At 41.4% G+C, this 21270-nt stretch overlaps 1 protein-coding gene across 1 annotated transcript; it reads left to right on the top strand.

Annotated features, from left to right (window-relative positions):
• The first annotated feature begins 1280 nt into the window (after positions 1-1280).
• Positions 1281-16137, top strand: LOC135712493 (uncharacterized). The gene is made up of 12 exons (XM_065235440.1): positions 1281-2094; positions 2167-2216; positions 11440-11851; positions 11909-12629; positions 12694-12828; positions 12891-13174; positions 13242-13700; positions 13761-13820; positions 13884-14024; positions 14083-14408; positions 14478-14802; positions 15068-16137. Exons 1-12 carry the CDS (start codon positions 2053-2055, stop codon positions 15209-15211), a joined length of 3099 nt encoding a protein of 1032 aa, XP_065091512.1. The 5' UTR covers positions 1281-2052; the 3' UTR covers positions 15212-16137.
• The last annotated feature ends 5133 nt before the right edge of the window (positions 16138-21270 follow it).

Raw genomic sequence — 21270 nt, 5'->3', positions numbered from 1 at the left:
TCTACGTCAAAATGCTCACAGTGAGAGAATTCCTTAACTAAACTTGCCATCTTGCTGACGCTCTTGATCATCTGAACAGCTTTGCTGAAGACTCAAACTTTCTAGGTCGTCACGATCACGAGATAAAATAAATCCAAAAATGCTCTATTTTACATGCACACTAGCGCCTAGAGCCACGTAGTGTCATAATTCCGAACCAAACTGTCACCCTTCTAGACGTCCTTGGTCTTCTAAACAACTTTTTTTGATGACAGCACCTTTCCAGATAATGAGGATTTCGAGATATAGGTGATGCTATACTTTTCATGAGATGATGCAGTTTTCAAATGAGTGTGGGAATACTTTTTTAAGCGATTCCATACTTATGACTGATAGTGTACCAATTGTTATTTCGTGTGTGTTAGAATTTGAAAATTGGTATCAAATTATAGGGGGCCTCGCTATAAAAATAGACAAAGGGCCCCAAGGGTGGTTAAGACGGCCCTATTTTAAGTGTTCAATCGCTAAATATAATTTTGAGAACGCAGCAAAAGAACTTTTCTTGGATTTTATTTTCCATATGATTTTATTTCAAACATATTCAATAAGTTAAGAGACTGAATCCATGTGTTTAGAAGAATGGGCAAACATTATTGTTTTTAATTTATTTTATTACTATTTATGATTAAAAACGCGATATCTCAGGAACTACACAAATTATTAGTAGTTGTTAAGTATCACTAATGTAAAAAGGATGGAAAACAGGTTGGTGCCATTAAATTTTAAATTAAAATATACTCATTTAGAGAAAATTGCATTTGAAGTTTTCAAACTAAAACTAAAATTATTTGGCAAAACTTTTCATGCATAATAGTTTCAGATTTAGATTTTTCACTAATTTTCTAATGAAAACAATACCCAATGCTACCTCTAGCTTTATTCGTTCCGGAGATATAAACAAAATAATGCAGTGCTTTCTTGAAAATTACGGAAAGTAATAAATGCTCCTCTTGATCCAGGGTGCTTCGATTAGTTAGAACAAAAAAATTGATATTTCAAATTTAGGAGTTAAATGAACATCCCCGCCAAATTTGTTACAAATTGGAGGAGGTCAATTTCAACTACCTCGGACACTTGGCGCGGAATGACCCATATCATACAATCAATTTAAGTGACAAACATATTTTTGGCCACTCGTTTGTATGGGACCTTCCCATAGTGCATTTGTATGTTTTTTTTTAATATCTTTATTAAGGAGACTTTCAGCCCTGGGCTGGTTCGTCTCCGTCATTCGTAGATGCTAAAAGCACAAAACAGAGACCGACAGACAATTTTGATCCATATTGTGCCTATAATCCACACTGTGGATCTTTTTATATGACCAGTTTGCAGTTAGGCATCAGAGTATTATTATTATTGTTATTATTATTACTATTATTATCAATATTGAATAGCGGTAGATAGCGGTAGAAATGCGAAATATTCCTAGTGACACCCCTATAACCAATGTTTTGGAATTTACACGTGCTTTTCCTGTTAGTAATTGTGTTGGTGAAAAACGGGCGAAGAAAATGTTTTCGCCCGTGATTTTCCACACTAACCCATTTCTGACAGGTTTCCGCTCTTACAGAAGAAAACTGAAACAGAAGAAACACGCATACAGACAAAATCGTGATAACATGACACTTGCAGGATTCGCTTGAGGTAGTTCATTTTTTCGCTTCGATAGGTGAAAATTGTTGTTCTGCTGAGTTTCACTCCAAAATGGTGCTAAATATAAACTGATTGTAGAGTATAGCATGTTCCCTGTCATTCATTATGTGTGATATCTGTTGAATGGAACAATTTAGACCGCGATATGATGGTGAAATTATAAAAGTAAAACCCTCACAAAGGATAGTCGTACATTTTTCTTCTCCCTAATAAATGCACAGACTTGATAAGTAGTTTGATACAGGCAGAAGTTCAGTGAAAAATGTCCTCTGAGCAGTGAAGTTGAGTTTGGATAGTTAACAATTTAGAGTAGAGTTATTGGATATTTCATTTCGTGGTGATTCTAGCGAATCAGTAGCAATGTCATCGGATGGCTCTAGTTCATTTTTTGGAACTTGGGAGGTAATCTTAAATGCCATACAAAACTGTCACGCAAATATTTTTATCTATAACATTTTCTATTTTCTTATGCAGATAATTGAATCTCATCTGGATGGAACGACAGATAAGCTTGGATTGGAAGGGTAAATATACAAGCTGCTTATCTGTATACTTAGATTTCTGTAGTTTATTTCTTGGAGATAGACAGACATCAATACAAAGGGAGTGGCACAGGGCATGCAATGAGTGGTGTGTGCAACGCAGGCCAAAGTGAAATGTTACGAAATTTAGGCTTTATTCGCGATATTAACAGTTAACTTAGTGATTGTCCAAAGATTGTTTTCCATCAACAATACTCATTTTCCTAAAAAGCTAATTAAATCTATTTCATGTAGATATATGCTGGGTGCATTTTTGCATGCATTTAAAGAAAAGTGTTTGCCAATGTTGATAAGCTGCGTGATGAGACTGTGTAAAAATAGAGTTATCCACTTTGATACATGTCTTTAAATACATCTTTCACAAATAAGCAAATAAATGCTTAAATTGATTACCCCACAGATAGATACCGCAGAATGCACGTAGTGAAAAATTCCGCGTACAATTTAGCGTCTAGTTGTGTTCAGTTGATTGTAATATGTTTTTGACATACATGTTGTGGAATATTCACCTTATTTTTTTTCTAAAACCTATATTTTTGATTTCAAAATATAAAGCGTTGGTTTTATCATTTCAAGCAATTAAGCTAGTGGCGCCGGTGGTGTAGTTGTAAGCGTGATTACCTCTCACCCCAGCAGGCCTGGGTTCAAATCTAGTCGGCGCTGCTAGGATGTTCTAAGGTATAACATCTCTGATCACGCCTTCCTGTGGAAGGGAAGTAAAGCTGTTGGTCCCCGGTTCATGAGTTGATGGGTCGATTGGTAGTGTTCAGGTGTGGCAGCTGCCTCCCTGGTGTCGGTAGCATTGGTGCTCAGCACGGAAAACAAGATCGACGGAAAAAACAAACCAAAGGAAAAAAAAGAGATCCGGCGCCTAATTGAGATCCTCATAACGGCGCCGACTGGGATTGAACCCAGGCCTGCTGGGGTGAGAGGTAATCACGCTTACCACTACACCACCGGCGCCGTTATGAGGATCTCAATTAGAGTTATAATTATCGATTGAAATTAAGCTTGCACGGCCATTTTATAAAGTCTGAACAGAAAAAAGCTTCTTCCCATTGCTGTCATATGGCATTATTGATCCGTTTAAGCTTTTTCGATTTTCTCTAAGCTCGTGGTTCATTATTCTTTTCCATACGCTGTTGACCGATTCCACGCCAAAAAAACGTTCGGTCACCGAACACGACTATCTCTGATCTGGATGACACTTGGCTCATAATTTCAGTATGATAGTTCTGAAATTTTCCGCAGGTTTGATGGCCATTTTGAGTCAAGCCCAATTTTTGAAAAGGGCTGATGTGTTTTCGCGTACAAATTATTTAAAAAAGTCGTACAGAAACAGTTGGTTGGAGACAAAAACTTACAAAGAAAGAGTTGTAGGGAACTAATAAGTTTTTATGAAAAAATATACACTGAAAACAATATTCAAAAATAAACCTTAACATTCAAATAAATAAAAAGCATATTTTTGTTTTTGACGTAGAACTACGTCTTTGTCGACTATACTGGGGTGCAAATCAAAAAATATGTGTGGTGAAATAGTGTTAGGTTTTGAACGCTTGTAACTTTGTCATTTAAAGATGAAATTTAAATCCAAATACGCCAATCGATGGGATATTTCATTACAAACCTGTTGAAATAAATATTTTTTTTTCTAATTTTCCGTAATAAAACTTTTGAAAAATGTACAAATGATATTTTTATCACTGTTTTTTTTTATGAAATAAGCGTTTTTCTCAAACCCAGTCATCATAATCGAGTACCAATTGGTTGCACATCGTTCTGAAAAAATATAATACAGCGCTACTGTCGCGCTTCTGCTCATTACCGCTTCGGACGGCGTGGCGCTTGGTCCTGCACTAAGCAGGAATAGTTATTCATGCAAAACTCACCCCCCCCCCTCCCCTATAACGACAACTGGAAAAAAAACATGGACTTTAACGATCACTTTTTTCCGGTAAATAATTAATCATTTGGTCCAACCATTTTCCACAGAGATGGCGCTGTTCCGCTGGTAGGAAGTGATAAAAATCCCCATATAGAAATTGATATCTCATATCTCTGTGTATATTCAGGTAAAAACAAAGTGAACGAAAATCTAAAGAAATTAGTCAGCGACTTTGTCGTTCACTTTTTTCCCGGAAATTATTGTTAAACAAGCTACAATTAAATAAAAACAGTTTTTCCCCATACAGTTTTACCTGCTTTACCACCAGTCCTCAGGGGCCAACAAATTCAAATTTGAGAGAAAAAATTCGCTCTTACGACCTCAATCTCTCAACATGCCATGTACTGTGATAACACTCGATTTGTGATTTCCCTTTCACAAATTACGAAATAGAGTACCTGACACTACAAAACATGTCTGGTACCTCTATATATGCATTTACTTAAACACTTAAAGTCCCTCCATTTTTACATATTCTGCGCAAAAGATATTTCATGCCCATAAAAATCGGCGGGAAATTCTGTGAGGGGTGACCTATTTTGTGTGCAGAATGTGTAAAAAAGGAGGGTCTTCGTATATTAATCTAAATGCATATATAGAGGTACCAGACATGTTTTGCACTGCAGTGTCCTCTGTGAACAATTAACGGAAAACAGATTATGTGTAGTTTCCGATACATGTCACTGCAAACAACAGCAGTGACATCTGATGGAACATGAATGCAAAAGCTAGACAAAATAATGAATTGTTAAGCAAACTACAATGTAGTAAAAAAAAGTTTAATTTCGTTAATTTTTTTTACCCAAACGACTGCCCAAAGAGCTTCGAATTTGATAAAAAAAAAATCGTTCACAATATTTTGATGTTATTCTGTGGGTGATTTACCACCAACTGACTGTAAAACTTTTTTTTGACTTTAAATGATCTTTATTTCTTGTGTTTGTGTGGTTTACATTTATGATTTTTTTCAAGTGACACAGATGCGTCTTTTCAACTTTAGTACATTTGAGAATTTAATTATTATTTACAGGTCCTAGTCCTATCAGGCCTATTTTAAAGTATGACCACCTTGGTGGGATTGGTTTGATTTGAATTGGAAAAAGGAGACTACTTATAACTTTTATTTACAACTACAACTAACCTACAACTACTATATACACCTAACCTACTATATACAAATTGCTTATCAAAGCATGTTCTGATAAATTACATTTTTCTGCAAATTTAGTCTTAATTTCGTTAATTCTTGAATCTATTTTGGCAATTCCTGCCTCTTCGTGTAAATTTGTTATTCTAGTGTCGAAAGGACGATCAAGAACCATCCTCAGCACTCTATTCTGTGCGACCTGAATTTTGTTCCTGTGAGTCTGTGCACATGATTCCCACACCGGAGCTGCGTAGAGGATCGCAGGTGCTATGATTTGTTTGTAGACGGCCAGTTTGTTCACCCTTGAGAGGCGGGATCTGCGGCAAATCAGCGGATACAGACACCTAACCAAAGCAGAACACTTGACTACAGTTTTCTCTACATGCGAACGGAAGAGGAGCTTTTCATCGATCAACATCCCGAGATAGGTTACTTCGGCGGACCACTCAACCCTTGTACCATCCATGATTACAGTACAAGATGGAGCCGGTTTCAGTTTGGGCGATTGCCGATGGAGGAACATGTTCGCTTGTGTTTTGGAGGGATTGATTTTAATTTTCCACGTGGTGGCATAATCAGCAAAGGCGTTAAGGCATCGTTGAAGTTTGTTCGTTATTTCGCGAGGCATCCTTCCTTTGACGGCTATTGCGGTATCATCTGCGAACAGGAAAAACACGCAACCGTCTCCGAGGGAAGGAATGTCGGAAGTGTAAATGCTGTAAAGCAAGGGGCCCAGCAGACTGCCTTGCGGGACACCTGCTGGGATGGAAAACGTGTCTGAAAGACAACCATTCAACGATACCTTAAACGACCTTTGCTGGAGGTAGCTACGGGTGATTTTAACCAGATGTAATGGGAAGTCCGTCATGCCAAACATTGTCAAACGCCTTTTCAACGTCTAACAAGGCCATGGCTATGGACTTGGATACAGCTTTGTTACTTCGGATGTTATTCATCACCCGTACTAGCTGGTGATTGGTGGAGTGCCCCTTTCTGAATCCTAACTGTTCCGGAAGGAGAATGTTGTTTTCCTCGACAAACTTGAGCAAACGATTGAGAATGAGTTTCTCGAACAATTTGCTCAGCGCTGAAAGGGGGCTGATTGGTCTGTAGCTTGAAGGCAATGTTGGATCCTTACCGGGCTTACGGATTGGTATGATTTTTGCTACTTTCCAGATGCTTGGAATGTAGTGCAGTTCCAAGCATCTGTTGAAGATAGCGGTTAGAAGAGACTGCACTTTCATGCTGAGTCTCTTCAAGATCAAGTTGAATATACCGTCAAACCCGGGAGCCTTCATGTTCTTGGTGCATTTCAGCGCTGAGCAAATCTGTTGTACTGTAATCATATCCGCCAGAGTCACGACACAATGGGAGGTATCTAGGTTTTGAACGCATTGCGCAACCTGATCATCGAGCGGAATTTGGATAGTCGAGCCATGCAAATGCGATGAAGCGACATGCTTGCCGATCGCATTTGCTTTCTCCTGTGGGGTGATTAAAAGCCGATCGTCATCATTTTCGACTCTGAGAGGTGGAACGGGTTTGGGATGAGTTTTCAGGACCTTGGCTACCTTCCAGAATGGTCTGGAGCGGTCGTCCAGATTCTGGACAAGCCGCCCGAAACTATCGTTCCGAAGTGAGACCATTCTGGAAGCAATCTCCTTGTTCAGATCGGCCATTTCACGTTTCCTCGCTAGATCTCCAGTCCTCTGAAATTGGCGTCTACGAACATTTCTCAACCGAATCAGTAATTGGGTGTGGGAATCAATAGCAACAAACTTACCCCTCACAGGAACTTGTCGAACACACGCCTCGTCAGCCACGGATATGGCCTGTTGGAGTCCTTCCAACGCCCGGTCGATGTCATCTACAGTGTCGAGCAGTGGATTTTCATTGATGTTGCTGTCCACCATTCGTCCGTACTGCACCCAGTTGACATGGTGGTAGTCTTTACGCAGGCAGCTTCTAGCAGCAACCACGTTGACACCGACTTCAGTCACCACCGGTTGGTGGTCGGAGCTGAGATCGTTGTGCGCCTCCGGCTTGGAGAGTTCGATGTTTGACAGGAAAAAGTCCAGAGTGGAGGGATTTCCCGCCGGAGAGATGAAAGTGGGTTCGTCCGGAAATTGCACACTGTACAGTCCATGTTGTGCGTGGTCGAACAATAGACATCCATTCCGGTTCCTCTGGTAGTTCCGCCAAGCTTCATGGTGGGCGTTCAGGTCGCCCCCAACGATGAATCGAGAGCTAGTACGGGTGATGGCGGTCAGGTCCTTTTTGAATTGGATTCCTAGTCCATTGCTTGCGGTACACTGGCGTGGGCAGCAAACAGCGATAAACCGGACGTTTCCAGTTGGTGATTCCACCTCCACACTAACGGCCTCGATGATAGAAGTGCGGATGTGGGGCAGAGTAAAACTTGATTCCCTTTCTAACGATGACCGCTACACCACCCCCCTGGAGCTGGTGCGATCAAGCCGGATAATGTTGTGGTCAGGCAACCAGAAGCTGTCACCGGACTTTAGGTGGGTCTCGGTTAGAAGAACCACGTCGATGCTATGCTTGCGGAGGAAGTCGGCAAGCTCAATATGTTTTGCTCTTACAGATCAAGCGCTCCAGGTAGCGATGGTTAGCGGTTTAGACACCATACTGGATGATGAACTTACCGAGCACTTGGATCTGTTCGGGCTTGTTTTGGCACTTAGGTAGAGCACCGGTAATATTGATGAAAATCGCCATCAATTCATCCGCTGTGAACAGATCGGGATTATTTGGTTGAGCACCCTTGGATTTGCTTGTCCATGAAGAGGCGGAAAGTCCTCCGCCCTGAAAGCCGGGGCCTTATCCTTCCTTCGTGCTGGTTGATTTTTGGGTGCACGCCTGATTTTGGATGCGCTTGAAATCGTCGCGTTTAGGGCACTGCTTGTTGGATCCTTGGTGAGCACCACCACAGTTGGCGCATTTTAACGCCACGGCTCCATCCGCAGGGCAGTCTGAAGTGGCGTGGTCTTGAGCGCAATTGCCACAGCGTGGCTTGATGTTGCAGTTGCGGGTGCCGTTTCCGAAGTTCAGACACCGTTGGCACTGAGTCACATCACGATGGCCGCCACGGTATGGCTCCCAGCGGACGATGATGGAATTGATGGAGCGGATGGCTTTCAGCGCGTTGAGCGTCACCGTTCCCTTCTGGAAGTGTACCAGGAAGAGGCTTTCCGGATACGCCTTCACATTTGCGTCCTTCATTGTCATCCGATAGACGGCACTTGAGGACAGCTTGTACCGGTCTCTGATTTCAGCTTCGATAAACTTCGGGTCGAAGTTTGGTAGGCCCCTAATGACGACCTTGAATGGCTTCTCACCGCGAATGTCGTGGGTGATGAATTCCACCTTGGAAGTCCTCAGGTGGGCGACGACCAAGTCATACTCCGCTTTGGTACGGAGCACCACCTTGGGGTGCCGACTCTGCCCAAATTGTATTCGGCTTTAACGCCCAGCGTCGCTAGATCTGCGATGAGCTCATTAAGATGGGCATTTTTCACTACCAATGGAGGTAGCTTCACTTTTGCCGCACTCGGGCCGGCAGAATTTTCGTTGCCGATGGCGTCGCCGAAATCACCGATGTCGCTGGCGTTCGTCGCAGTGACATCGGACTGGCCTCGATTCTTCTTCCTCTTCTTGCTGCGTTTTTCCAACACAGCTGGCTGGATATTCCCATCCATGGGGAGAACAGCAAACCTGTTCGAGGTAGGCACACCGGAGCTTCCTTCACTGGGGTTCTGGACCTTCGCCGGGCTTCGCGACCGATGCTTCCCCATTTCGGGGCACACACACACGCACGACAAACCGTGAAAGAGAGAGCGCGAACACTATCGCCACGAACTTTTCAAACAACTCGAGAGAGCGAGCTAACACCGAACTGAACTGCTTGACGATCAAGCAGAGAATCCACTAACTGTAAAACATATATGGTACCTTTATGTATGTAATTAGATAAACATCCGAAGTCCATCCTTTTTTTTTTACATATTCTGCCCAGAATATACTTTCTGCCCCGCCCCATTAATAAAAAAACGGTGGGAAACCCTGTCAGGGGCGGGGTTTAGAAAGTATTTTTTGTGCAGAATTTGTAAAGAAGGAGGGACGTCGGATGTTAACCCAATTGCATATACCGTGCATCATAGAGAAAGAAGCTCTATCTACTGTTTCCAATTAGCGCAATTACTCAGGAATGCTTGTGTGATTACGAACCTGTGTTTCAATAAAATCCTATTTTGAGAACATTGTTCATTCTTTAGTATTATTAGAAATTAGAAAGTTCACCAAAGACACATTTTTCATGTCTATATGTAATATTCATAGAACAAACACGGCATACATTTAGGCGTCTGCGAAAATGACATGAATAGGTCCAACCAAAATCCATTATCCTAAACCGGGGCAAGTAGAAACGCGTGGGGAAGTTGAAACGGTAGATGTATCTCTTAGCAGAAGTGAATAATCACTGAGATTATTTCTAATATAGTTTGCGGTAGTACACAATGCCTCTCAAAAATAATTACAGTGAATATTCACTTCCACTAAGAGATACACGTACTGTTTCAACATGCACCGGTGTACCTTAACTATGATGTTTGCTATCAAAACATTAAACAGGTGAAGAACCTGTATACGAGCTTTTGCTCTAACTTTGAAATTCAATAGCTGAACCCCCTAATTTTCAATTAATGTTGTACTAAGCACCTACTTATTGGAAACCAAACGTTTAATTAATGTATTTTTTGACAATTGTTTTATCCCACAACATGCATGGCGTTTGTGTGTACTGTACTGAGGTGCAAATCAACAAAAAATGAGTGGCGAAATAGTGTCAGTTCCTATTGTAGTTGATGTCGAAGTCAAATTTAGCGTACATTGATCACAGCAAAATAGCTCAACATTGATCAACCCAAGGTAGTTATGTAGGGGAAATTCTGTCAATTTTTAGCCGTTACATTAAATTTAAATACATTATTTCATGCGTAAGATGAACCGTGGTCTGATTATGCTAACATGAATTGTCGCGAGTTTTGAACCATAACCGAAAATCAAAAATGCATGACATACATCAATTTTGCATAGTTCATGAGTAGCATTTTCTATGTATGATGAATTTTGTCCATTAGGGAAGATTCATAACTGACGTAGCATGTTAGGATGACCAGACATGTAGATGTAAAATGCTACGTCATTCATGGATCTTCCTTTAAGTTTTTTTTTAGACGGTTTTACCTATATTAGATTTCTTAAATCATACCCGGTAATGACAGCCCTAGTTGTGAATTGTGTAATGACCCGATCGTGTCAGCCCCGTTTGTGAAAATCTTATCTAATCTTATCTGATCTATTCATGTTCTTTTCTTGAAGATGAATGAGGAAGATTTGGAATTACGGTTATGTGAAATAATTGAAAGATAAAAGTCTGATGCGTTGAGGGGATGACAAAATCGGATCATCAGTGTAAGTATTAGGGTGGCTCAAAATGTCGATTTTGCTCCACCCCACTCAATAGATTCTTAATCAGGTCCTGATCATACTTCCAAAATTTGAGCTCATTTGGTTGCAACATCATACTGCACTGACCCTTTGAAGTTTATATGGGAATTTATATAGGAAAAGTGAAATTTTTGTTCTCATCGTGCTAGCCATTTCCAAATAATGATTTACGGGTAAGCTTGTTATCTGTTTTTAAATTTCTGCACGTTTATCCATCAATCATTATGGTGAAAGCCTAAGATGACGAGAACTGTTCCGACGACATCATATCAAGAAGACTGGCAACTTTGCCAGAATCCAAGCGCCAGATACAATGGCGCTACGCTTGAGTGAAGGTGGAAGCAACGCATAGAAAAATGAGCAAATACACAAACCTTTCATCTGAGGATGTAATCTTTGCTATCAAATTCGTTCGAATCATTTACCTTTGAGCGACAGACGACGCGATTGTACCTGTCTCATGGCATTCGTATGAGGAAATGGAGGAGTTACCAGTCATCTTTATGTGTTGTCTTCGACTGTTCCCAATCAATTTTGAAAATTTTGATGTTTTGTTTGTGTCTTTCTTGTTCTTACAGTGTCAAATTTCGGCTGGACGAAATGGGGGACATCATCTGGTACAATGACCTAGTCAATATGAACCAGAACAATGATGATCAAAAGAGAGCCAGCTTTGAGTCCAGCTTCTGTCCAATCAACGACTCAGCAGCAGTGTTGTTCAGTTGCGAGACGTTCGAGGTGCTTGAGCTTAGCTCCAATGGACCGGGTTTGATCTTTGGAGCCTACACTGGTCATAGTATTGAGTTTTTAGCTAACACTCGCAATCCTACTGATCGCATGCTATTGAAGTGTGATGGATGGTGCCAACTGGTATGTAAACGAGTGAAAGATGACCAATCTGTCGGTCAGGAGGTGCCATTTACGCTTTTATCAGTACTGGACGACGGAAACTTCTGTGACGTTACACTGAAAAGCTGCGATAATGTGATTGTAAGTATAACATTGTATTGTAATTGAAGTTATGCTATAATCTCTTCTGTTTACCAGTACAACGTTCATTCACCGATACTGCGTTTGAATGGCTTCGACTGTAGTAGCATGGCAGCTGCATCCACATATCAACATTTGGCCAGTCGATTTGATACCGATCGACCTCATCCACCGTTGATGAAAGTTTGCTCGGTACCATGTGCAAAATCACCTAAAGCATCAACCCAACATATCAGCCAACGGGCTAGTCCAACTACAACTTGCAACTTTCTTCTTCCTCCAACATTGGACGTTTACAACCTATCACCAAAGTTTGTCAACAATATTTCCAATTCGTTCAACTGTCTACCATCCAACGATTCGATCTTCCTAGATGTACCCAAGAAGCATCACGTTTTTTCCTCTGACTCAAATCTCAACTCGGACCGGAATATATTTTTCTTCCCCGCACCCAATGCTTTAGCTCCCTTCCAAGATAACTTTCATCGTGGAAAGTTTAAACTCCCTTCATCACCATTCAGAGCACGCAGTCCTTCGCCTTTTCCTTGTTCAATGGATACGCCGCCTTCGTCTCCTCTTACACCGCTTTCAGTTCTGAACAACATTCCCTCGAAGATGTTATCCACAATTTTGCACTGGCTATACTGTGAAAGTCTTCCTGAAGATCTGGACGAGGAGACGTGCTCCAGTTTGATTTCCATGTGTGAAAGCACAACTCCATTAAGCCGGATGACTGGACCATGCAAGAATTTCCTGCGTAATATCCAACTGAAGAAGTGTAAGTTCTGCAATGATGAACGTTAGTTGTATAATCCATAACTGATTTCGGTAATGAATTCCAGTTGTCATCGATGTAGTATCGGATCTGCACGACAGTTTGAATCTGGTAATTCAGATGGTTAATCCAAACACAATTTCTCACAGTCCGTGCGTTTTGTGTCAGATATTCAAAGAGGGATTTAAAGAATCTTTGATTGGTACGACCTTTTTATATTGTTCGAAGTTGATATCAAATACTTAGTATGTTTTTTGTATTCAGCCATCGTGAAATTAGTGCAGTTTTGCAACATCTTCACCAAAGATGCCACAACATTTACTCGCTACCAGCGGCATGAAATTATCAAATACGTCCGATCTAGGACGCCGGTCTTCTTGTCTCAAATTCATCAGCTGCTCCAGAACATCAATATCGTTCTATGTTCGTTAACTACTGAAGAGAAGAACGATTTGGTATCCTACTTGGTGCCGGAGATTACCTACGCCTTAGAAGTGCTAGCAGCGTCGATGTCTGAAATTAAAAACTCATTGGAGATAGTTTGCAAGGTAATGGCGACAATTCGCACTACATTGATTTGGCCGTAATATGATGGATCTTTTTTTTTTTAATCAGGATCTCAAGTCAACTACTGATGTGCGTACAGGAGGTAATGGTGGTTCAACAAGCGGAATGAGGGACGGTCGATCGGGACGTACACGAACTCGTAGCTCAGCTGATCATTCCAACCACATGAGTCAAGGTGCAACAAGTCCTTCGACCGGCGGAGAGTCACGCTTCAACCAGAACTCTGAAAGTGATTTGAAGTTCTTCTTGTACATGTATGAAGTGAAAAAGATGCGAGACATTTACGGCAAAGTGTGTAGCGCTTTGGAGTTTATTCTGCGCTCCAGGGCATCCTTCAATGAAATGAATCATGTTCATCAACACGAAACCGTCAGAACAAATCTGGAACAAATCACCCTTGAGGTACCAATGTTCGTAGCTCGGTTGGAGGAATTGTGTGATATCATTGACGAAAGAATCGGTTGGAAAGAGTTCAAGTTTTGCTTCAAGTTTCTGACCAGTCAGGTGGTAAGTGGTTTTCTAATATGCAGGTTAATAAACAATCCAAAAATAAATTGCTATTTTTAGAATGGAATAATTACTAAACTATTGGAGCATAAGACTGCCTTACACGATGCGATGTTGTATGTAAGTAGATTGAAGGAAGGTTTAGTAATATTTTAAATAATAATCATATCCTTGCACATGTAGGTGTCTAATCTGGTACAAAAAGAACAATTCACCCGTGCCCTGCTAGAATTAGGCCTACTTGCAAACCGAAGTGTAGAAAGTAGTGGATATGGGGACCCTCGGCCGTGTCCTAGCAGATATCAGAATTACAGTAGCACAAAGGTAAAATTCTGTAAAGAGGCTTCTGTTTAAATATGACCTTATTTGAAATATGTTGCAGCTCAATCTTGTGCAAAGTCTATGCGAGCCACCATCCGCTATCAACAGCAGTCTGTCGAAGAATGCCTTAAAATTGCTTCACTCGGGACAACTGGCAGACATGGAGTTTGAGGTTGTGGTTTCGCCAACGGATTGCCAAAATGAAAATATTACATTTGACTTCAGCCCTGATGATGCATTGCTACAGAACGATAGTGCAGCAGCCGTCTGTGGGACACCAGTCAAGAATCAGTCGCATACTTTCAAAGCCCACAGAGTCATTGTAGCGGCCCGGTGCGAGTGGTTCAAAAAGGCGTTACTCTCCGGAATGCAGGAGGATATAAATAGGTGAATTAGTGAATTTGATGTTACCTTTAAGAATTCACTGAATATTCTGTTTAATGAATCTGTTTTCAGGAAAATTGTCATACACGATACTTCACCTGTGATATTTCGACGATTACTGCTCTATCTTTACGGTGCACCAGTTGACAAATCGGTTGGTGTAGATCAAATTTGTGAGCTGATGCTGCTGGCCGATCGATATTCGGTGGATAACCTGAAAGATATCTGTGAAAATACGTTGATAGCATCGATTGACAGTGACTCGGTGATCTACTTATTTGGAATTTCAGATCGATTTAATGCATCCTCGTTGAAAGCAAGCTGTCTGTCGTACCTTTCGCAACACACTGAATTGACTAAATTGGAGATATTCAGCGAACTGCCAGGATATCTGCAGGTAATATAAAATTACATTTTATTATTACTAATTGCATCTGAAGCTGTACTGCCCCAAAAATGCTAAAAGTGTGATAAAACTGCACGTTTCCGTCAAATCGATTTGGTTTCTTTCAAGCCCTTATTGCTTTCATCATAAGGAATAAGTGCACCGAAGACACCAAGACAATTTGCCGGTAACTTTCACTTTACCACACTTTTTAATATGTCAGTTAGGTGTTAAATGCGCAATATTTACATTTTAATCTTAAACATCCTATTTGTAGAATGAAGTGCAAGACCTAATCAGGTGGTGTGGTCGCGTACCGGAGCCTTGGAAGGAACGTTCTGATCGCACCAGACGAAGTCTGAAAAGCCCTTCACGATCCAAGTCGTCACGATCAAGGAAAACATCTCCCTCATTCATGTGACAATGATGTGCCAAACTGGCAACACTTCGCTGACTGTTTCTTAAAAGCTGATAATGCTTTCTCTCTAACTCGTTTGACTGGAAAATAATTACTGTGATGTGTCGTTGTATTAGGACACGAGTCTCGAACGAATCAATGGAGGTCCCGTTCCTCTTGTTATGGGGCTTCCAGGTATCATAAATTGTAATTATCAATTCAATAAACAAGTCTTATCACAAGCTGTAACTGTAGATAGTGATTAAAATTTTCAATTGACATAGGACACAACGTCATAAACACAAAAAAGTAGAACAAACAGCTACCAGAAAACGTACATTTTAGTCTTCGATTGCGTATGATAGAAAGCAAAACAATGAAACTAACATCCAATAGAAAGTCAAGTTGTAGTCTTATAATAAGCAGAAGAAAATCGTATTCGTCACATACTCATAACAACAAGCGAATGTGTGTAAGAAAAAAAGCATCGGATATGGATTGTTGCCAGTAGAAGACAAGAATAAAAAAGTTTGAAAAGCGAGCACTACAGGCTCTATTGTCATTGGAAATAAAGAAGTTTGATTTAAATTGAATTAAAACATCAAACCGTTAAGTAAACTTTTTTTTTTTTTTTTTTTCATTTTGCCGGCATACGCAATCTAAGTCTTTAGTTAGTTTCAATAAAAACAATATGTTTACTGAGAATATTATCGTGTGCTACATAATTTATTGATGTTTAAGTATTCTTCATAACATATAGTATTTATTTAAAAAAAAAAAAATGGTACGAGAAGCCATCAATCGGTTTATCAGATTTAATTTTTAACCAGGAACATCGAGTTTGATAGTATTTATAGGGAAATAGAAAGAAGTAAAGCCAGAATAAAGCTTGTAATAATGGTTAAAGAGTGTAGATCTGTTTTATTCCACTGTTTTAGATGTTCATGAAGTAAAATTTAATTCTTCCAAAGTATCTGCTGCGTGTGTTATTTCGTTAATTGTTTGAGAGAATATCCATACAAAGCTGGATACAGTAACTGGACGCAGGAACTAATTTATAGCAGTGCTCCTAGAGGTCTGCTCTGACACGTTTTGACAGCAGATAGTGTTGAAAGAGCTCTTCTTACAGTACTGAAAAAATCATCCCGATTAGTGCTGGTTTTAAAAACTAAAGATGAAAATTTATTTTCGAAAATCCCACGTGGTCAGCAACGGCACGAGGAGGTGTCCCCGGCAAGTTTAAAATCATTTTCACCGACAAATTTTCCCGGAAGCTGATGATCTGGCAGTAGATCTGCAGATATGGCCGCAACAATTTAGATTTTCGCCACAAAGAAGACCATGAACTTGAAGGAAAAATGAATTCAACCGTTCATTAATAAACATAAAGAACCAATTGAAGTTCATAATTTATACAACATAGCCAATGTCCAATTTACAAACAATTCTACCCACCTAAACCCAACTGAAATATTTTTTTCTCGACTCTCTCAATCACTGTCTGAATTGCATCCATGCTTTCCGGAATACGAACTGTATCTTCGACACAATCCATGCTCACCCTCCGTACATTTTATCAGCCCGTCACCCCATGGGTTGGCATCAGCGTCTCGGCACCAGGCCTCTACATTTTCGAAGCTCTAAAATGAACACGAGTTTTGTCTCTTTCATATAACGTGTTCAACGCATCATTGCTTTTACACTTAGCTAGACTATCAGCTCGAAACGACAATGAAAAAGAAGCACGCTTTGAATGAAAGGCTAGCTGCGGATTATCTCGTCGTTGCTTATTTTCAATGAAAGTAACGTCAATTACCGAGATGAAACGAGACCTCATTATGGCTTTCAATTCATTTCAGCGACACTCACCACTCTTTAAAAAAAGCTGTCAGTCTCTTCGTCACATCGATTTTGTCGATTGAAGCTGATGTTGTGGCGCCCTATTCAGGATAGCTCCTTAAAACAGATTTACTTACTCAGCATTATCTTCCGTTTATTTCCCCACTTTACGCACTTTAACGCTCCCTTCGTTCTGTTTCATTTTTTGCTATCTGAGCGCGTCTTCTTCTCTAAACGGCTAGCGATTCTTTCAAGTCGTTCGCATTCCGATCCGAGGGGCCGCTGTCTACACGGAGTGCCTCAACAAAGAGGTCATTGTCGAAAGCCTTTGTCGTCCTCTTCTACGCTAGTTCTCGTCCTCTGTATTGCCACTGGATTCCGTTGTCCAAGGCTATGCTCATGCACTTCTCATGCTCTGAGCGCAAGCTGGCGTTGCTAGATCGCTGCTCCTCTCTCCATTTACGCTGTGATTGCTCTGTTGACGGCATTCCAAAAGCCCTCCTCTCGACACATGTCATCGACGAAATTCTTCACGTTAATGACGGATATCTCCCTCGCAATGCTTCGAACCTTGGACAGTCGAAAACATCATGCTCTGGCGTTTCATCTACGTTGCCACTCTCCGGACAGAGAGGTGATACTACGTGTCCAAACCGATGCAGGTATTTCCTGAATCAACAGTGGCCAGACAGGAACAGCGTTTGGTAGAATTTGACATCTCCGTGATTTCTGTCAACCCAGGTCGAAAGAATCAGTAATAGCCTATGTGCCCATCTACCGTTCTCCACCGTGTTCCACTCCTGTTTTCACTTAGCACAGAACAGAAGTGGAACTTCGGAACAGAAAGTGGCTCCGCTATTATTTGGCGAAAACTAGTGCACCTAGCGGTTGAAGGCATCGTCTTCCTGCAGTTAAGATAGGCAGCATGCTATGATAGTGGGGGTGCGCATAGAAAGCCCGTGTGGAACGCTACCACATCGCATAGCTTGTTGAGCAAAAAAACGTACCACTTTTTGATTCATCGATTTGTTTGCACTTCCCCTTCTGTTCTGTGCACTTAGCCAAAAAGTCCGCTCTCACCACTTTCCGTACTCTTCCGGCTTCTCTTCGCTTGAAGTACTCTCTGTCCTCCGCCAGGTTAATGCCGATAGGGGTCATTCCGGCGATAACGCAAACTGCTTCCGACGAGATGGTTCTGAACGCACTCACGACTTGCATGGCCATGAGCCGGAACGTACTGCACAGTTTCCTATGGTTCTGCTTGGTTTCCAGCGCTGCAACCCAGGCTAGACCTCCATAGCTCAGTATCGGCGACACTGACACTGACCAGGAGACGCCTCTTGCTACTTAAGGGACCAGAGTGTTCGGCATGATTCTAGCTATCGCGTTCAAGCCATTCGCTGCCTTCTCGCAGGTGTATTCTACGTTCTTATTAAAGTTTAGCCGGTCATCGATCATGACTCCTAGATATTTCAACACGCGCTTCGAGGTTATGGCGTGTTCCCAGACGGTGACGGTGCCTGCTGCACCGCTTTATAGTTACTGACCAATAGCACTCCCGTTTTGTGGTGCGCTATCTGAATCTTCGCTGCACTTCCACCTTTTCCAGCGTCTCGCCTGTTACCATCAAGACGAAGTCTTCCTCAAAGCCAACAATCTCCCTTGGGCAGCATTAGCGACAGCACACCGTTGTACATCCGGTTCCTGATCGTTGGACCAAGGATGGGGCCTTGTGGCGCTGCTGAAGGAAAACAATTTGGAAGAAGCAAGAGAGTTGAGAGCACGGATGAAATCGGAAGCTAAACTCAAGCCGCCTCCAAAGAAGTCATAAGCAATGTCCCTCATTAAAATTTATTGTAATTAAAAATATATATTTAATGGTTCTCAGCTCCTTGAGGCCTCCCAGAGCTCAGTCGGTAAAGGCACAGTTACAAAGCAAGACCATGCTGGAGGTGGCGGGTTCGGTTCCTGGTCCGTTCGAATTATATCTAATCTAAATAATTATAAATAATCTAATTATAATTATTCGGTTTGGAAAATTTCTCAGCTTCCCTCAGCATAGAGCATCATTGTACTAGCCACACAAATTATATTAATGCAAAAATGGTACCAATATCGAAAGCTCTCAATTAATAACTGTGTAAGTGCACCTAGAACATTAAGTTGAGAGTACGCAATAATCTAATATGCGTTAAGCAATTAGCTTGAAATGCGAAAAAGAGGAAGCATCGTAGAGTCCTTTTGCATATTTTAGACTACTAGAGAGAAAGATTAGTAATTTCCATTTACTTCTACTACCTTATTTGCGTATCCTTGACAGAAACGTGTAATTCGTCTACAATATGCAGACTTCTTCAGTGTCGTGTACTAATAGTACAGTAGTAGTTTTTAGTTTTTCCGAAATTAAAATGGCAATAATAATAATGCTATTTTTTTTATTAATTTATTTGATAAGGCTCAACCAAATAAACTTTACGGAGCCGAGGATTCTTGTTCACTATACAATACATCTTAAAACTATAGCAAAAGATACAACACAATAAACATTTTATCTTCCGCTCTACAATAACCCTCCTCCACCAGAACGGGAGCCGCTTCCAGTGGTTTAATTGTATGGCAGATTCACCAACGGTGGTCAGAGCGCTTCCATTGCAGCAATGGACGCAAAACGTGGTCAGCACTCACACATTCATCACGAAACGGTTGCTTTCCAAAGTCGACGACGCATCGACCGAAAGAACTGCTGATGAAGAACAATGAGGAGTACCACATCATGGTTGCTGCCGAGTAAACAGACGAGCGCGTGACACACATTGAGAGTGGTCTGCTTCTGTCGACAGCCGAGTGAACACTGATGAAGTGTGATGTTTTTAAGTATTTTTCCTTATTTCAAATGTGAGCAGTGCTTTTTCGAGTTATTTTGGTTTCGTGATTTTTTGCATCAAGAATAAAACATGCCATCATATTTTCCATTAGTGATAAGCGTGATTACCTCTCACCCAAGCAGGCCTGGGTTCAATTACAGTCGGGACCGCCGGGATGTTCTGAGGCATAACATCTCTGATCACGCCGGAAGTAAAGCCGTTGGTCCCCTGTTCATGAGTTGATGGGTCGATAGGTGTAGGGTCCAGGTGTGGGAGCTGCCTCCTTGGCGTCGGTAGCATTGGTGCTCAGCACGCAAATCAAGATCGACGGTAAACAAAAAAATAAGGAAAAAGGGCATATTTTCCCTTTTCTTTAAAAGCGGCTCGTTCTTTTCTAACATCAATCTTTGTTGCTTTGATTTATTATTTTTCGGTATTTAGCAGTTCCAATTGATTTTTTTTCCAAAATGGCGTCTTAAAAATTTTTCAACAAATTGTAGCTCGAAAACTCCATTTTTAAATTCTGTCCGAAATTATGTAGAGAAAGTATTTTTTCTGGGAAAAATATACACGGTTATTTATTTTTAAATTATGATTAAAATTTCCAAAAAAATATTATACATTCAAATATCTTAAAATGTTACTTTATACTCATAATTTGTTATTATAATAAAAAAGGTCACGAAAATTGAAAACATGTGACTATGGCATGACCAGACACTCCCGGGTAACTAGCTCAGTAGCATGAGACCCCTGAACTGTGTCGCAGGGCCGGCATGTTACTGGGTATTCGGAGGGGCTACGCGGACAAGGTATGAAACACAGGAATATTCACATTTTCTAAAACATTTATTTGCCCTTTTCTGTGGCGTGTGGGTGTGGGTTTTCACATATATGTGGCGTGTATGCGAGAGTTTATGAACAGTACGGTACTCACTGTTGCAGCAGATTCTTCTTCGGCATCGCGACGCTGGCGTTGGCCCACACGGCTGCTCCTGCACTACCGTGTGGCCGGAAACTTGCGGCGCGGGCTGCAGACAGTGTTGTTGCCGCTTTGGGAGAATGGCGGATCTGGTGGCGTTCATCAGCCACATACGGCTCAGCAGGCGTTGCTGGCTCGTTTAGCTGGCAGGCGTCTTCCGTCGTTGACGGCATCGGCTGACCGTGGCATGGCCACCTTGGTCGAGCCGAGACGGGACCCTCCTTGGCAATTAAGGCCACCGGCCTGAGGGAATCGTCCCTGACGGACGATCGAGGATCATTTACTATTAGGCTCGGAAGCCATCTTGACTTCCGAGCCGAGCCGTGTAAAACCGTTTTGCTTACGGTACGAGGTGTACAAAATGTACAAAAGCACAAGAGCTCCTGAGAATTATCAAA

Source organism: Ochlerotatus camptorhynchus, unplaced genomic scaffold (genome assembly GCF_037179485.1).
Source record: "Ochlerotatus camptorhynchus isolate MF236.1 unplaced genomic scaffold, CSIRO-AGI_Acam_v1.1 ptg000485l, whole genome shotgun sequence".
NCBI classification, from domain to species: domain Eukaryota; kingdom Metazoa; phylum Arthropoda; class Insecta; order Diptera; family Culicidae; genus Ochlerotatus; species Ochlerotatus camptorhynchus.
The sequence above is the reverse complement of the archived record's forward strand: the minus strand, read 5'-3'. Positions and strand labels throughout refer to the sequence as shown.